The following is a 13518-nucleotide window of genomic DNA, read 5'->3' on the forward strand; positions in this document are numbered from 1 at the left end:
AGTGAGACTTTGTCTCAAAAAAAAAAAAAAAAAAAAAAAAAAAAAGATTGAATTCTCAGGCAAGGAGAGGTGGCTGGACCCTTAGATTCTGTCACCTTGGAGCTCCCTCACTGATTATGGTGCCGACCATCCTACCGTCTGTCCTCTGGGGGCACCGGTCCCCCAGGGTAAACTTACAATCCCCACAAAGCAGGGACCAGGCTAAGGCCCAACTGTAAAGGCTGAGGGATGACAAAATGGAAATCATCACAGAGAGGAAGACATGCAGCCCTTTGCCTGCGTCCATGCAGAGGCCCCTCTTAGTGTTGGCCCCCCAACTCCAGGCTTAAACATTTGGTCACCTCCAATGCAGAACTCACAAGGGCAGACCCAGAGTAACTGCTCACTCCTGACCAAGACCCACCTTCCAGAGCCCTATTTTTTCCTGTGGACGACTTGGCTCTGTCTCCCACGCTATGCACAACGATAGATATTGGAAGCCTCCTATCTTTTCAAAAGACATCACATCAGGTGGCATTTCTTTACAAATACCTCTTAAGACCCCAGCCCTTGCTGACTGTAGCAAGGCCCAGTGCCCTCAACAATGCTAAGCTCTATTTGTACCTCCTGGGATTGTTCTGGATTGTCCTAACCCAGTCTCACCTGGAAACTGACTTCTTTTTTAAAAAATAATTTTATCTATCTATCTATCTATCTATCATCTACCAACCAGGTTATGAAACTGGCTTTTTTTCCTATTTTTCGTAGAGACAGGGTTTTGCTTTGTTGCCCAGGCTGGTCTCGAACTCCTGGGCTCACGTGATCCACCCACCTCGGCCTCATAAAGTTCTGGAATTACAGGCATGAGCCACCGCTCCCAGCCAAAACTGACTTTTTTAAGATTCCACTGCATTTTTTTCAGGAATTAGCCCGGCCTGGGACAAGTCAGATTGCTTCTCTGGACCTTATTTGCATATCTGTAGAATGGATATGTTGAATAGATGGTCCTGTATGCCTCCAACCCTGAATGCTATCAGGGACACTTACAGAGCTCTCCTCAGATTCTACAGTTGGGCTGCTGGATGACCTCTGACCACTGAGGTCACTCCCAAGTCTATGATGCTAAAACTCTGCATTCTACATGTCCAAGAGCCCAGAAAATTCTGTTATTCTACGTGCCTAAGACTTGGTGAAGTCCTTTATCTAAAGCCTGTGTGTAACGTGTTCTAACAGGAGATGGGTGCTATTGGATACTTTCTGCAATCCTAAAAAAAAAAAAAAAAAAAAAGACACTTTACATTTTTCAGAAAATAAGTGGCTCACAAACCTGGCTTGGCACCAGGATCAAGGGGTAAAGAAGGAGAAGGGAGGTTTTTAACATTAGAGATTCTTGATCTTCACTCTCTAAGGGTGGGGTTGGGGAAGCTGTGTTTAAAGTCAGCACTTCGCATGATTCAGACCTGGATTCAGGCTACACAAATAGAAGGGTTCCTCTCAGGCCCCAGATACAGATCACCACTGTCCAACTCCTCGCTGGGTCATTGTCTTTCTATGCTTTCATTTTCTACCTTGAGGAAAACATTGAGTTTCTAGAATCAATATAATAATAGTAATGGTGGTATCTCATTTCATGTGGTGGGATCTGGTGTCAAGGACTTTGTCAGCCCTATCATGACTCCAAGAGTTACATATTGCTCCCTAACTCTGGAAAGCCCCATGACCTTGCAATGACCCCCATGACCACTAATATCATCCTTATCATTTCAAGGTTCTAAGATTCTACAATTCTCATATTCCCCCAAGTTTCCACAATTCTATATATATCTACTGTAGAAGTGGCCAGCAGGCCCACGGGCTATGTCTGAACTGCAGATATATTTCACATGGCCTGCATGATGTTTTAAATTTGAATTAGATGAAATTAAAAAATGAGGAGTTTTCATATAAAAATTCAGATTTCCAGATTCTCTTGGAAAACCAGGTGTGTCAACACCAGTGTCACTCACATAGCAGCCACCGGGAAGCTGTGTGCGGGATGCCCTCTTTAGGTGGGACAAGGCATTCTGTTTGCCACAGTCCCCATCACTCCCTATTGCCTCCCTGACCCAGAGGCAAAGGGTCAGTTGTCATTTAGCATCTTATACCTGGCTCAGCCACTGTTGTTTATGTGCCTGCCTGGCACCTGGGGACATCCAGCTTTGAGACTGTGCTCGGAGCTCATCTGGTTCTATAATCATCAAAGCTTACTTCCATGTGGCTAACAGTCTATGATTCTAACGTTCCATTTTCCCATGTTGGATGAATTCTGCATGCCTGAACTCCACTGTATCTAAGCTGGGATGTGATGTCCCCGTCATCTAGAAGTTCTACCTTACTGCAGTAGCTGAGCCTTGCCACAGAGGCCCCCTCCCTGCAAATGAAGCAGGCAGGGCGCCTCCGCTGAGAGGGCTACTGGGAGTGGAGAAAGTGAAGACAGTGAGAAGGAGGCCCCCTGTTGCATCTCCTCTGCCCCTCCCATCCCCACCTCCAGTGTGGTCCCGGAACAGCAAGCCCGTGCACACCACGATCCTGAATCCCCACATCCACCTGATGGGCGATGAGTCGGCCTGCATTGCCTACATCCGCATCACGCAGTACCTGGATGCCGGCGGCATCCCACGCACCGCCCAATCGGAGGAGACCCGCGTCTGGCACCGCCGGGACGGCAAATGGCAGATTGTCCACTTCCACAGATCTGGGGCGCCCTCCGTCCTGCCCCAGTAAGAATCCTGCCTTCCCGCCTCCCAGATTAATGTAAAGGATAAGGGTGTTGCCCTGGAGGGGTTATATCGGGGAAGCTGCTTCCTTCGGCTCTGAAAAGCTACAGAGTGGGAAGACCCCACTTTGCAGGTCTAGGGCAGACCCCAGAAAGGAGACCAGGCCTGCAGGTCTGGGGGAAGAGCTGTGCAGGAGCTACGGGGGCCACTTGGACTCCATCTAAGGCGGCAGGGTGGGCGGGTTGCCCATGGAGGAAGAACCATGCCCTGAGAAGCACCCTGTGTTTGTCTTACAGCTGAGGGACCAGGCCAGGGTCGCTGCGTTGCTGAGCCGCAGAGATCCACTCTGTCCCTGGAATGGAGCTGCTGGTTCTCCCAGGTGGATTTTGCTGGAATTCCCCCATCTCATCACCCCACCACTGTCACTTCTGTACCTGCATCAAGAAAACCCGCTTGTCCACAAAAGTCATCGCAACTTCAGAGCCAATGGCCACATCTCTCCACCTCTGACCCCCACCCTCTCCCCGGCCAGGCTGGGGCTTCCTCAGGCCTGAGTGCCCAAGTCACCAGCCCCCTCTCCCCCGCCCTGGCTGCTGTCTGCCTGGCCTGCCTTGGGCTGTAGGCTAGAATGCCCAGGCTGTATGCCCACCAGGGGCTGGGGAGAAGTAGGGGTGGCATGGTGAGGAAGGCAGCATCCGCCAGTCCCTCTCCTGGACCTCTCCTCTTCCAGGTGTCCGAGGAAGGGCAGATGACACCCCCTAGCCCCCTAAGCCAACCTCCCTGAAGGAGTGGGGAGAGGAGCAGACGCCAGGAGCCTCCTGCCTCAAAGTGCTCCCCGAGTCTTCTCCCTCCTGTGCTGACCTCAGGGTGGTCTGACCCTTCCCTCTGTGTGGGGGTCTCGGCCCTCTCAGGTGCCCCTACTTGCTTTCTGCTTCCTTCTGGTGAAGTCCACCTCCAACATTCAACCCCCACATGCCCACCATTGTCCCTGGAGAATTCCAGCTTCGTCATATCTCAGAGAGGAAATCTAATTGTTTTTTGGGGCAAAAGAAAGCAACGTTTAGGTATCACTTCTACTTGGACCGCATGCCTTTTTATAGCCAAATTTCTGTGTATTTCGTAAATGGATTTTGCGTTCCTGGATATTTATGTAATAACTAGACTTCTCAGATTATTGTGAGAAGGGTTGGGTTGGAAGGGGTGTAGGAAGAGGGATGAGGGGTAGTTTTTTTCTGTTCTAGTTTTTTTTTTTTTGTCATCTCTGAGATGGACCTTGTCACCTGTGGTTATTAGGGCCGAGGCGAACTCAGCTCCAGAGAGAAGGGCCTCTCTGCCATTTCGGTCCCAAAGTGAGCTGACACGAGCATTCCTTTTGGGACTGTGGAAGCATCAGATACAGCGCTGACTCAGGAATAGCAGTTTAGGGCAGAGAGGAGGAGGGAGGCTGTAGGGATGGAAATATCTGGACTTTTCTTTGCTTCCCTCCCAAACTGGGGTCTTCACTATCGCACTTCCCAGGATTTCATCTCACCATATCTGCGTGCGGCCCCCAGCACCCCCCACCCACCTCTGGGGGGCCCATGAGCATGTGTTCTCATTGCCTCTCCCCCCATGGCATCTGATGACCACAGCAGAGCACTGGGAATTTCTACTTTTCATGCGTCATCCTGCAGCCTCGGGTTCGCATCCTCTCTTTCTTTTCCTCTTTCCCTCTTTCTCTGGGATTGACTCTGAGTGGAATACCTTGGCACATCCACTAGGATCTACTGTCTGCACTGTTTTCTTTGCATGACTTTATATGCAGTAAGTATGTTGAAAACAAACGAAAAGAAGAAAACACTCAACAAAACCAATCTACATGTTTTGGACTAAAAAAAAAAAAATAGAGGTTGTATTCTCAGTGTCCGACTCGGAATTATGTTGCTGCCTCTCTGTGCTTTTGGCCTCTGTGTGGCCGTGTTTTGCCAGCATGAGATACTGTCCCCTCTGGAGGATTTTAGGGGAGGAAGAGCCACGTCCCCAGGGATTGGAGGAGGCTCCGGTACCCTCAGCCCTCCTGGGTGTTGGTTGGAGCAGAATTGGTGAGGATGTTTGATCCAAGACTTTCTTCTGAGTTCTCCCCGATCACCAGCTGTCTGCTGGGTTCTTAAGTCCTGCTGCCCAGACCCAGGTGACGCAGGCAGCACCAGGTTTGCAAGCCAGGAGAGATGCTGCCCAGTCCTCCTGGTTTCCAGGCTGGTCCATCACTGGCCTCTGTCCTTGGCAGAGACCTTGCTGCCCAGGTCCTGGGTGTGCTCTTGGCCTGCCCCAGGCCTAGAGGGCTTCCCAGTAAGGCCCAGTGATCCCATTGTCCCTGGGGCAAAAGCACCTGTCCCCCTTGTGAGCTGCCGGTTCCGTACAGCCATCCCCAGTCAAGCATGATGGTGTGGCCTTCACCAGGGGCTGTTGCAATTACCGAGCAAGGTCTGAGCTCTTCTTCAGCCTCAGTTTCCTCATTGGTTAAAAGCGTTCATTGCTCCCATCCAGCTGATGAAGGAGCAGACATCTGGCGATGTGAAGCCTAATTTACCCACAGGAACTGGCAGGGATACTCACTGGCAAGACTCCTGTTTACTTCTAGAACTGGCCAGGCCCCATGCCCTCCCCCGCCTGCCCCGGATTCCCCTTTTCGGTGCCTGTCAACTGCTTTTCAGCAGTGGACTGCAGGGGAAAAAGCAGTGGTTTGGGGTGAGTAGGCTTCAATTCCCAGCTCTGACCTGACTTGCTGTGTGACCTTGGGCAAGTTCCTTCCCCTCTCTGGAGCTTGGTTTCCCCGCCAGAGGAAACTGAGCTGTAGGAGCCTGAGGTCCTGCCTTTCACTGGCTGACACACCTCCTGTCCACTGTGTCCCTCTCCAAGTGCCAGAGAAGTGGAGGCAGGTCACTACCCCAGGCTGCGATGGCCCCCACTGTGAAGGCCAGCCTGTGGGTGGGCAGCCACCTGGTACCACCACAGGGCACCAGGAATGATCCGGAGGCAGCAGGCAGGGGAAACTCACAGAAAAATCTGCCCATAGCCCACCCTCACCAGACAAACTCTGTGCTCCTCCAAAACACCCTTTAGATGCAAAAAAAAAAAAAAAAAAAAAAATCCAAACCCAAGTCAAAACCTTGGCTCCAGTATGCAAACACGTTTCCAGGAAAGTGCTCTCCTGGGTTTGTGCCCACAACGGTGCGAATCCTGACCCAGGGCCTCCTGTCTCCCTTCAAAGGGAGACCCTTTGGGGGGATGAGCTTGCCAGACTCCCCGTGCTGGTTTCTTTGTTACTATTTGTTTGGGGGTTTGTTTGAGTTCTTTTTTGTTTTTCTTTTCTTTTTTAAAACTATGTGGCTGTGAACTTGAATGACCACTGCTCAAACTTTCTGCTATTTGGGGGGTGGGGTGGGAAGAAGGGGCGTCTGTTTTATTCTTGGTGTTTTCAGTGCAATAAATAGCTACAAACTTCTGTGCACTCTGTGTGTTCCTGTCTTCGTCAAGCCCCTGCCTGGGGGTTTTTGTTTGTTTCCAGTTCTAGATCTGCCCCAGGGCAAAATAAAAGCCTCGGTCTTCATTCTGATTGGGCCAACTATGGTCACATACTCAAAGCTGAACCAGTCACTGTGGGATTATGCCTGGACCACAGGCCCCACCTGTAGAGCCAGGGAGAGGGTCAGCTTTCTCCCAGGGACATGGGGTGCCTTCAACAAGGGCTAGCGGGTGGCTATGGCTTGCCTGTGCAGCCAAGAGCTAAAGTCTCCCTCGGGCTTTGGGGCAAGGTTCTGCTCCTCCGGGCCTCAGTTTCCCCATACAATGTGGAGGTTATTCCACAAGTCCCCCACCCATTCTCTTCCCTCAGCCCAGCCTCACAGACAAGCACCCGGGACTCAACACACCAGAGAGTGCTTTAAAGAATGGAGAAGGGAAAAAAGGTTATCTTTATTCATAGACATATGTCTGGGCCAAGTGCCTGGGACACTTTGGTCCTTGGAGCCCAAGCTGCTGGCCTCTGGTGGGGCAGAGTCAAAGTGGCGATGCAGGGGCTTTGGCCACCTTCAGACCATGGCAGAGTGATCAGCCTTCCCAGCTACCTATGTGAAATGTTCAGTGCTAAAACCAGGACAGCACCAGGCCAACCAGACCAGCTGGCCACCCTAAGTCGTGACCCCCATTGCCCAGAGGCCTGGTTGCCACGGGGCTCAGGGAAGGTGCCCATGGGAGCCCACAGTTCCCTCTAGACCATACTCCAGGTGCCTGAGACTCCAGAATCCCTGCACCAGCTGCTTTCTGGATCTATCCTCGCTGCTGGTGCGTGGAATGGCCAGGGCGGTGTCTGTGGGGAGCGTGCCCGTGGCACATAGAGGAGGACCTTCACAGTGAGAGCACAGGCCAAGGCTGAGAAAAGCAAGAGAGGCTTGGGGGCTTCCATTTCCCACCCTTGCCCCAGAGTCTGCAAGGGTTAGTGCCAGGCGTCCTCGCAGCCCTGCCTTCACTTGCGCCAGTGGCTCCTGCAGAAAGCCTTGAGGGCTTGGATGGCCATTGTGCCTTTTCACCAGCAGGTGGCAGCACAGGAGCAGGTTTCAGGCGGTCCTTGGCGCCAGCATGTCTGCCTTGCCCTGGGAGATATCCTTCAACTCTCAAAAAGTACTGACTCCACTTAAAACACTATTATGATCTCACAGGAGCATGATACTCTACAGTTCACAAAGTGCTTTCACAACACCTCTTGTCCCAGTTGCAACAGTCCTGTTTTGAAGATGAAAATAATGAGACTCAAAGGCAAAGAGGCTTCTTGCAAGACTGTGACGAGGACTCACCCCAGCCTTCTAAAACTCCGAGCACGGCACTCTGTTCCCTCCAGGGGCCTCCCCTGCCCTGGTCTGTGCTGCCCTGCCCCCATCTCTGGACGGCCAGCGAGGAGTGACTGGGATTCTTAGGACCTTCTCCCTTTTTGACCCTCTTCCCCTTCCAGCCTCTGCCTCCTCTCTCGGTTGTCTACACCCACAGTCTCCATACCCCAAAACGCACTGCAGAGGGCCGTTTCCCCCTCATTGTCCAGCTCAGCGTACTGTGACACCTTCTCACCCTTCAGGAGATGGCTCCAGCATCTTCTCTGGGAAGTTCCCCCACCCTCCCTGGCCTCCCCCATACCCCGGGCTAAGTCCCTCCTGGGCTTCCACCGTCCTCACCACAGATCTCTGGTTTGAAGTCACCTAAGCAAGTGTCTGCAGAACTATGTGCTCTTTGAAGGCAGAACAGCATCTTGTCCATGCTCCAGATGCACGCAGCAGATACTGTCATTCTTGCACAGAGGAGACCCCCGCAGATGCGTCCTGGAATGAAGGAGGAGTGGAGGCTGTGCGGGCATGAGTATTCCACCCACCCAGAAATAACAGCAGTGAACACTTACTGGGGACGGACTGATGCCAGGCACGCCCCACCTCTTTTATAGGTGCTCTCTCAATCCTCAGCACACCCCTCCACTGCGGGCACTATTATTCTCTTCATTCTGTGAATAAGAAGACTGTGTGCCCAGAGGGAAGGAACCCACCCAAGATGGCCCAGGGCACGAGGGAGGGAGGTGAGACTGAGGCTCCCAGCCTCGGTGAACACCTGCTTCCCACACCTGCTTCCCTGGGGCATGCTGTGGCTGGGCTGGGCTCCAAGGAGGGCTCAGAGATGAGCTAGACCTGTCTCGTGTCTCCTGTCCCCCAGGAATCCCTAGTGCCATTCCAGACAGTGAGAGACATGCAGAGAACAAGAACTCAAGGCAAGCTGGGATGGGGGCTGGATCTGCAGGTGCAAAGGGTGCAGGAACCCAGAGGAAGGAGAGATGGCGATGGGGCTGAATGAGGCTTTTTGGTGGGATGGAGGCAGGGCAAAAACTAGGAGCCCAGAACTGTGGTGGCAGGGTGAGTAGAACAGGCTCAGGGGGAGGCTGTGGGGGCTGGAGGTGTCTGAGGGCCGAGTGAGCCCCAAATCTGCCATGGTACGGTGACTTCTCAGGGCATGGGTAGGCTCCAGCGGTGGAAATGGCCTTCCCAGGTGTGGGTTGCGGTAATCTTTCAGGAAACATCCCCTAGCTGGTGCTGGGGGTGCGCAAAGGGCAAGGTGGGGCAGGTCCAGTCCTGTGGAAATGCCCTCCTCTCCTTGTCCTTCCTCCTGGAGCCAGCCCCACCCTCCTGTCTCCACCTAGCCCACCAGAGGTCTCAGAGGCCACTGCCCTCAGGGCATCCTGGCTCTGCCATGCCTTCCCAGACCCACGGCTTCAGCTGGAGGTGGAGGGAGCTGGAGGGGGACGGTTCCTTCTTACCAGGAGAAAAGGGAAGATTGTCAGCATCCTCTCCCAAAGTGATGTTGGAGGAGTCGCATCCCCTCTCTGGGCCTCAGTTTCCTCATACTACAATGACACTGAACCTGTGGGCCCCAAGTCTGGGAACTGAGCTGGCTGCTACAGACTCACCAGGGAGTCTGGGAAACATACAGATGTTTCGGGCCCCACCCTCAGAGAACAAAAGCCATTCTTCTGGGCAGGGGTCCAGGCAGCTGCAGTTTCAGTAAGCAAGTGCCTAGGTTTGGGAATTTGCATGGAGCATCCCCTCCCCCTCCTCCCATTGTCCCCACCCCGTTTTCCAAAGTCACAATGGCAGCCTGAAGATGCAGTTATCAGGGAGCCCCACCCCAGGCTTCCCACTTCCCTGTCCTCCCCTGACTCAGCTAGATCAATATTGACTATAGGCCCCTCCCCTGCCTCTAAGTCATGCCACCTTAGCCCTGAAGTTCTCTGAGACCCTGACCTTGGATCTACAGAGTCAAGGTCAAGCCAGGCGTGGGACTGATGATGTTATTGCTGTGCCCACGCTCCCCCTGTACCCCCTACTCCCAGTGATTGGGCAGGGCATCTGGCTCACTGGAGAAACCTGCAGGACTCCTAATCCTTAAACTCATCCTCCTGGAGGGATGAGACTTCCTTCCCCCAGGTGGAGCCAATCCCAATCCATCTCTGAAGAGGGATGCTCCTCCTCTCCCTAGCTCCCGTGGCATGGTCCCCAGCAGAAGGCTGCATGGAGTGAGTGGGGGCAGAGAGCTCCCCTTTGCTCACCTCCCTCCTCCAAGGCACCTCTGCAGAGCCCTCTGTCCTTGTTCAATCCATTTGTTTTACAGATGGGTACACTGAGGCCAGGTCCTCAGGGCACACCAGTGGTGCTGGCAAGCCTGCCCTCCAGCTTAGCCGGTCCCTGGCTCCAGGCACACCAGCTCCCAGCCTCCTTCTCCCCAGGCTGGTTGGAGGTGGGAGCTGAGCCTTAGTTTCCTTATCTGTACAAGGGGACAGCTGGCTAAGGAGAAACATCCCATACAGAGGGTTTCTGCATGCCACATTTTGTGCTAAGCACTTTGACTGCTCTTTAAAAATATGCATTGAGCATCTAATTTATCGTATTGAATCCCCTGCAAAGGGAAAGCTATTCTCTCCTTTTCAGTCGGAGAACACTGGGTTCAGAGAGGTGAAGCAGCACGTTCAGTGGGGCCGCGGAGCCTGGTCCACTCTGACCAACCAGTCCAAGGCCTCATTGGTTCCTACTGCCCACGGTTTTCTTCTTCTTTTTAAAGACGGCTTCTTACCCTGTCACTCAAGAGATCCAGCTGGGTAAGATGACTTAAACCTGTAATCCTAGCACTTTGGAGGCTGAGACAGGATGATTGCTTGAGCCCAGGAGTTCCTGACCAGCCTCGGCAACAAAGTGAGACCCTGTCTCTACAAAATAATAATAATAATAATATTTAATAATAAAAAGTAGCTGGGCGTGGTGGTGTGCACCTGTGATCCTAGCTCCTAGGGAGACTGAGGTGGAAGGATTGCTTGAGCCTGGGAGGTTGAGGCTGCAGTGAGCTGTGATTGCGCCACTGCACTCCAGCCTGGATGACAGAAGGAAAGCCTGTCTCAAAAACCCTCTACAGAACAAAAAACAATCCTCCTGCCTCAGCCTCCAGAGTAGCTGAGACTATAGGCACAGACCACTAAGGCTGGCTATTTAAAAAAATTTTTTTGGTAGAGATGAGATCTTGGCACATTGTTCAAGCTAGTGTTGAACTCTTGGCCTCAGATGGTCCTATGACCTCAGCCTCCTGAGTAGCTGGGATTACAGGCGCCAGCTCCCTGGATTACAGAACCTGGCTCCTTGGCTGCAATTTTCCAGGGTTGCTGCTCACAGAGCCTATGGACTTGAGCAGGAAAAGTCTTTCTTTCCTGAAACAAAAAGTGATTCTGAATGGGGGTGCTGAGCGGAGGCCTCCCCATGGCCAGAGGAGGCGGGCTGCTGCTCTGTCCTAGGGGAGAAGGCCAAGGGGGCAGGAAGTCAGGCGGAGACTGAGCAGGGGGGAACGCTGGCTGAGGATCCAAGGATGGGCAGGCGGCCCTGGACACCCTTCAAGGGCAGGACCAGCTTCAGCGAGGACTCAGGCCCTGGAGGGAGTGGTCTGGAGCTCAGAGAACCAAACTTTCCATGAGCCACCAGCAAAAAATGAGTCTGGAGGAGCCTGTCCACCGCAGACCCTGGGGCTCAGCAACTAAGGGTCACGAGGAATTCAGAGGGGACTGCGGCTGTCTTAACCCTTTGCTGGATATCCCCAGAGCCACCAAAGAACCAAAGAACTGTGTTCAGTTTGATGCTTCGTGGTGCAAAGCCATGAACTAGCCTTGCGGAGTCACTGGGGCGACTGGGAGATGAGAGTCCAATCTCTGTCCTGGAGGAGTTGGTAGTGGGGCAGAGGTGGTAGACACAAATGTGTTCCTCTAGTCAACAACTGTATCACACGCCCACCAAGCCCCTGGGTGATGCTGCTACGAGGCAGGAGTTGTCATTACCCACATTTTACAGGTAAAAGAATGAGAGCTGCCGGGCGCGGTGGCTCACGCCTGTAATCCCAGCACTTTGGGAGGCCAAGGCGGGTGGATCACGAGGTCAAGAGATCGAGACCATCCTGGTCAACATGGTGAAACCCCGTCTCTACTAAAACTACAAAACATTAGCTGGGCATGGTGGTGCGTGCCTGTAATCCCAGCTACTCGGGAGGCTGAGGCAGGAGAATTGCCTGAACCCAGGAGGCGGAGGTTGCGGTGAGCCGAGATCGCACCATTGCACTCCAGCCTGGGCAACAAGAGGGAAACTCTGTCTCAAAAAAAAAAAAAAAAAAAAAAAAAATGAGAGCTTAGAGAGGCTAAGTGACTTCCCCAAGACCACACAGCCAGGGAGGGGCAGGGCTGGGAATGAATCCAGGTCAGTGTGGCTGAGCAGGCTGTCTTCTGCACCAAGCCCTGCTGCAACCCCAAAGTGCTCTGGGGTCCAAGGAGCATGACATAAGAGTCTTCACTATATGGAAACAAAATGCATTGTCTCAAAGGGATGCGAGCGCTCTGGGCAGGCAGGGCTGCGCTGTCAGGACTCACCAGACGCAGGGCTGAATCAGACCCCCTGAAGATTCTAGGTGTCCACATCTGGTTGGGGAATTGAGGAAGGCTTACAGGGGAAGGCAGATTTAGGAGGGACTTAAAGGATGGCTAGGATCCCAATGGGTGGGTGGGAAGACACTGGCTCAGGGCAGAAGGCACTGCCTAAGCCAGGGTTGGAAGGCAGGACAGCCTGGGCCTGCTCAGGGTACAATGGGAGCACGGGCTGGGCTGGGGTGATGGAAGGGAACATAGGGCTCAGGGGCCACTGAGGACCAAACACTCAGGTAACCAGTGTGACCCCTGGAGCCTGTTGGCCCTCACTTGGCCTCAGGAATATGGCTTACCTAATGGTGTGTGGAGGAGCCCCTGCCCCTCCACTGCTTTCCCTCCTTCCCTGCCGCAGAGAACACATGTTGGCTGTGGCTGCAGGTGGCCAGGCTCCTCATCTTAGCATTTCCTGGTGCCCAAGGGCACCCTCTGACAAGCCCCAGAACAGGAAGGAAGGGCCTCGGGGCACCTTACCCCACACTCCAGCCAGGCACCTATGATGCCTCTCAAGGCGCCACACCAGCCTCCCAAGTTCAGGGGTCCACAGTCACACAGATCAGACGAGACAGGAAGTAGAGGGCTGTGAGGGTGGAGAGCCCTGGGGCCTGACCTCAGCTCCAGAACATTCTCCCTGTGGGACCTGGGCAACCCCTCTGGGCTGCTCATCCCCTGAAATTGCAGAGTAATCCGATGCAGAGAGGCTGACAGGAGGCCCTAATTGAGCCGTGCTTACAATTTTTTTTTTTTTGAGAGGGAGTTTTGCTTTTTGTTGCCCAGGCTGGAGTGCAATGGGGCGATCTTGGCTCACCACAACTTCAGCCTCCCGGGTTCAGTCAACACTTCTGCCTCAGCCTCCTGAGTAGCTGGGATTACAGGCATGAGCCACCACTCCTGGCTAATTTTGTATTTTTAGTAGAGACGGGGTCTCTCCATGTTGGTCAGGCTGGTCTCGAACACCTGACGTCAGTGATCCGCCCCCCTGGGCCTCCCAAAGTGCTGGGATTACAGGTGTGAGTCACCATGCCTGGCCTCTTACAACTTCTAAATCAGTCATTCACATTGCACATTGGGACATTGCTCACAAAAAAATCCAGATTTCCAGCTGCCCTTAAAAAGCCTGGAGATCTGGCAGCCTGGGCCCGCACTTCTGAGAGGTGGCTTCCCTCTTAAGCTAGGTGTGCTTTCTTCTCTAGTTCGCCACAGTCCTCACCACTCCCTCTTGTCTCTGCAGCACTTGCCGAGGGTCTGTTGCATATATTCTCCAGCTCA

General features: G+C 53.3%; 1 protein-coding gene across 4 annotated transcripts in view; it reads left to right on the plus strand.

Annotated features, from left to right (window-relative positions):
• CAMK2A (calcium/calmodulin dependent protein kinase II alpha) overlaps window positions 1-6225 on the plus strand; it is a 71060-nt gene extending 64835 nt beyond the window's left edge. For all 4 annotated transcript variants that reach the window (XM_032250229.1, XM_032250233.1, XM_032250230.1 and 1 more), the window contains 2 exons: window positions 2510-2738; window positions 3032-6225. In XM_032250229.1, the coding sequence (XP_032106120.1) occupies window positions 2510-2738; window positions 3032-3035 (233 nt within the window). In that variant the 3' untranslated portion in view covers window positions 3036-6225. The remainder of the gene's footprint in view (window positions 1-2509; window positions 2739-3031) is intronic.
• Window positions 6226-13518: the final 7293 nt, after the last annotated feature.

The sequence above is a fragment of the Sapajus apella genome, unplaced genomic scaffold (assembly GCF_009761245.1).
Source record: "Sapajus apella isolate SASKATOON/1434 unplaced genomic scaffold, GSC_monkey_1.0 scaffold71, whole genome shotgun sequence".
In the NCBI taxonomy this organism is placed as follows: Eukaryota; Metazoa; Chordata; class Mammalia; order Primates; family Cebidae; genus Sapajus; species Sapajus apella.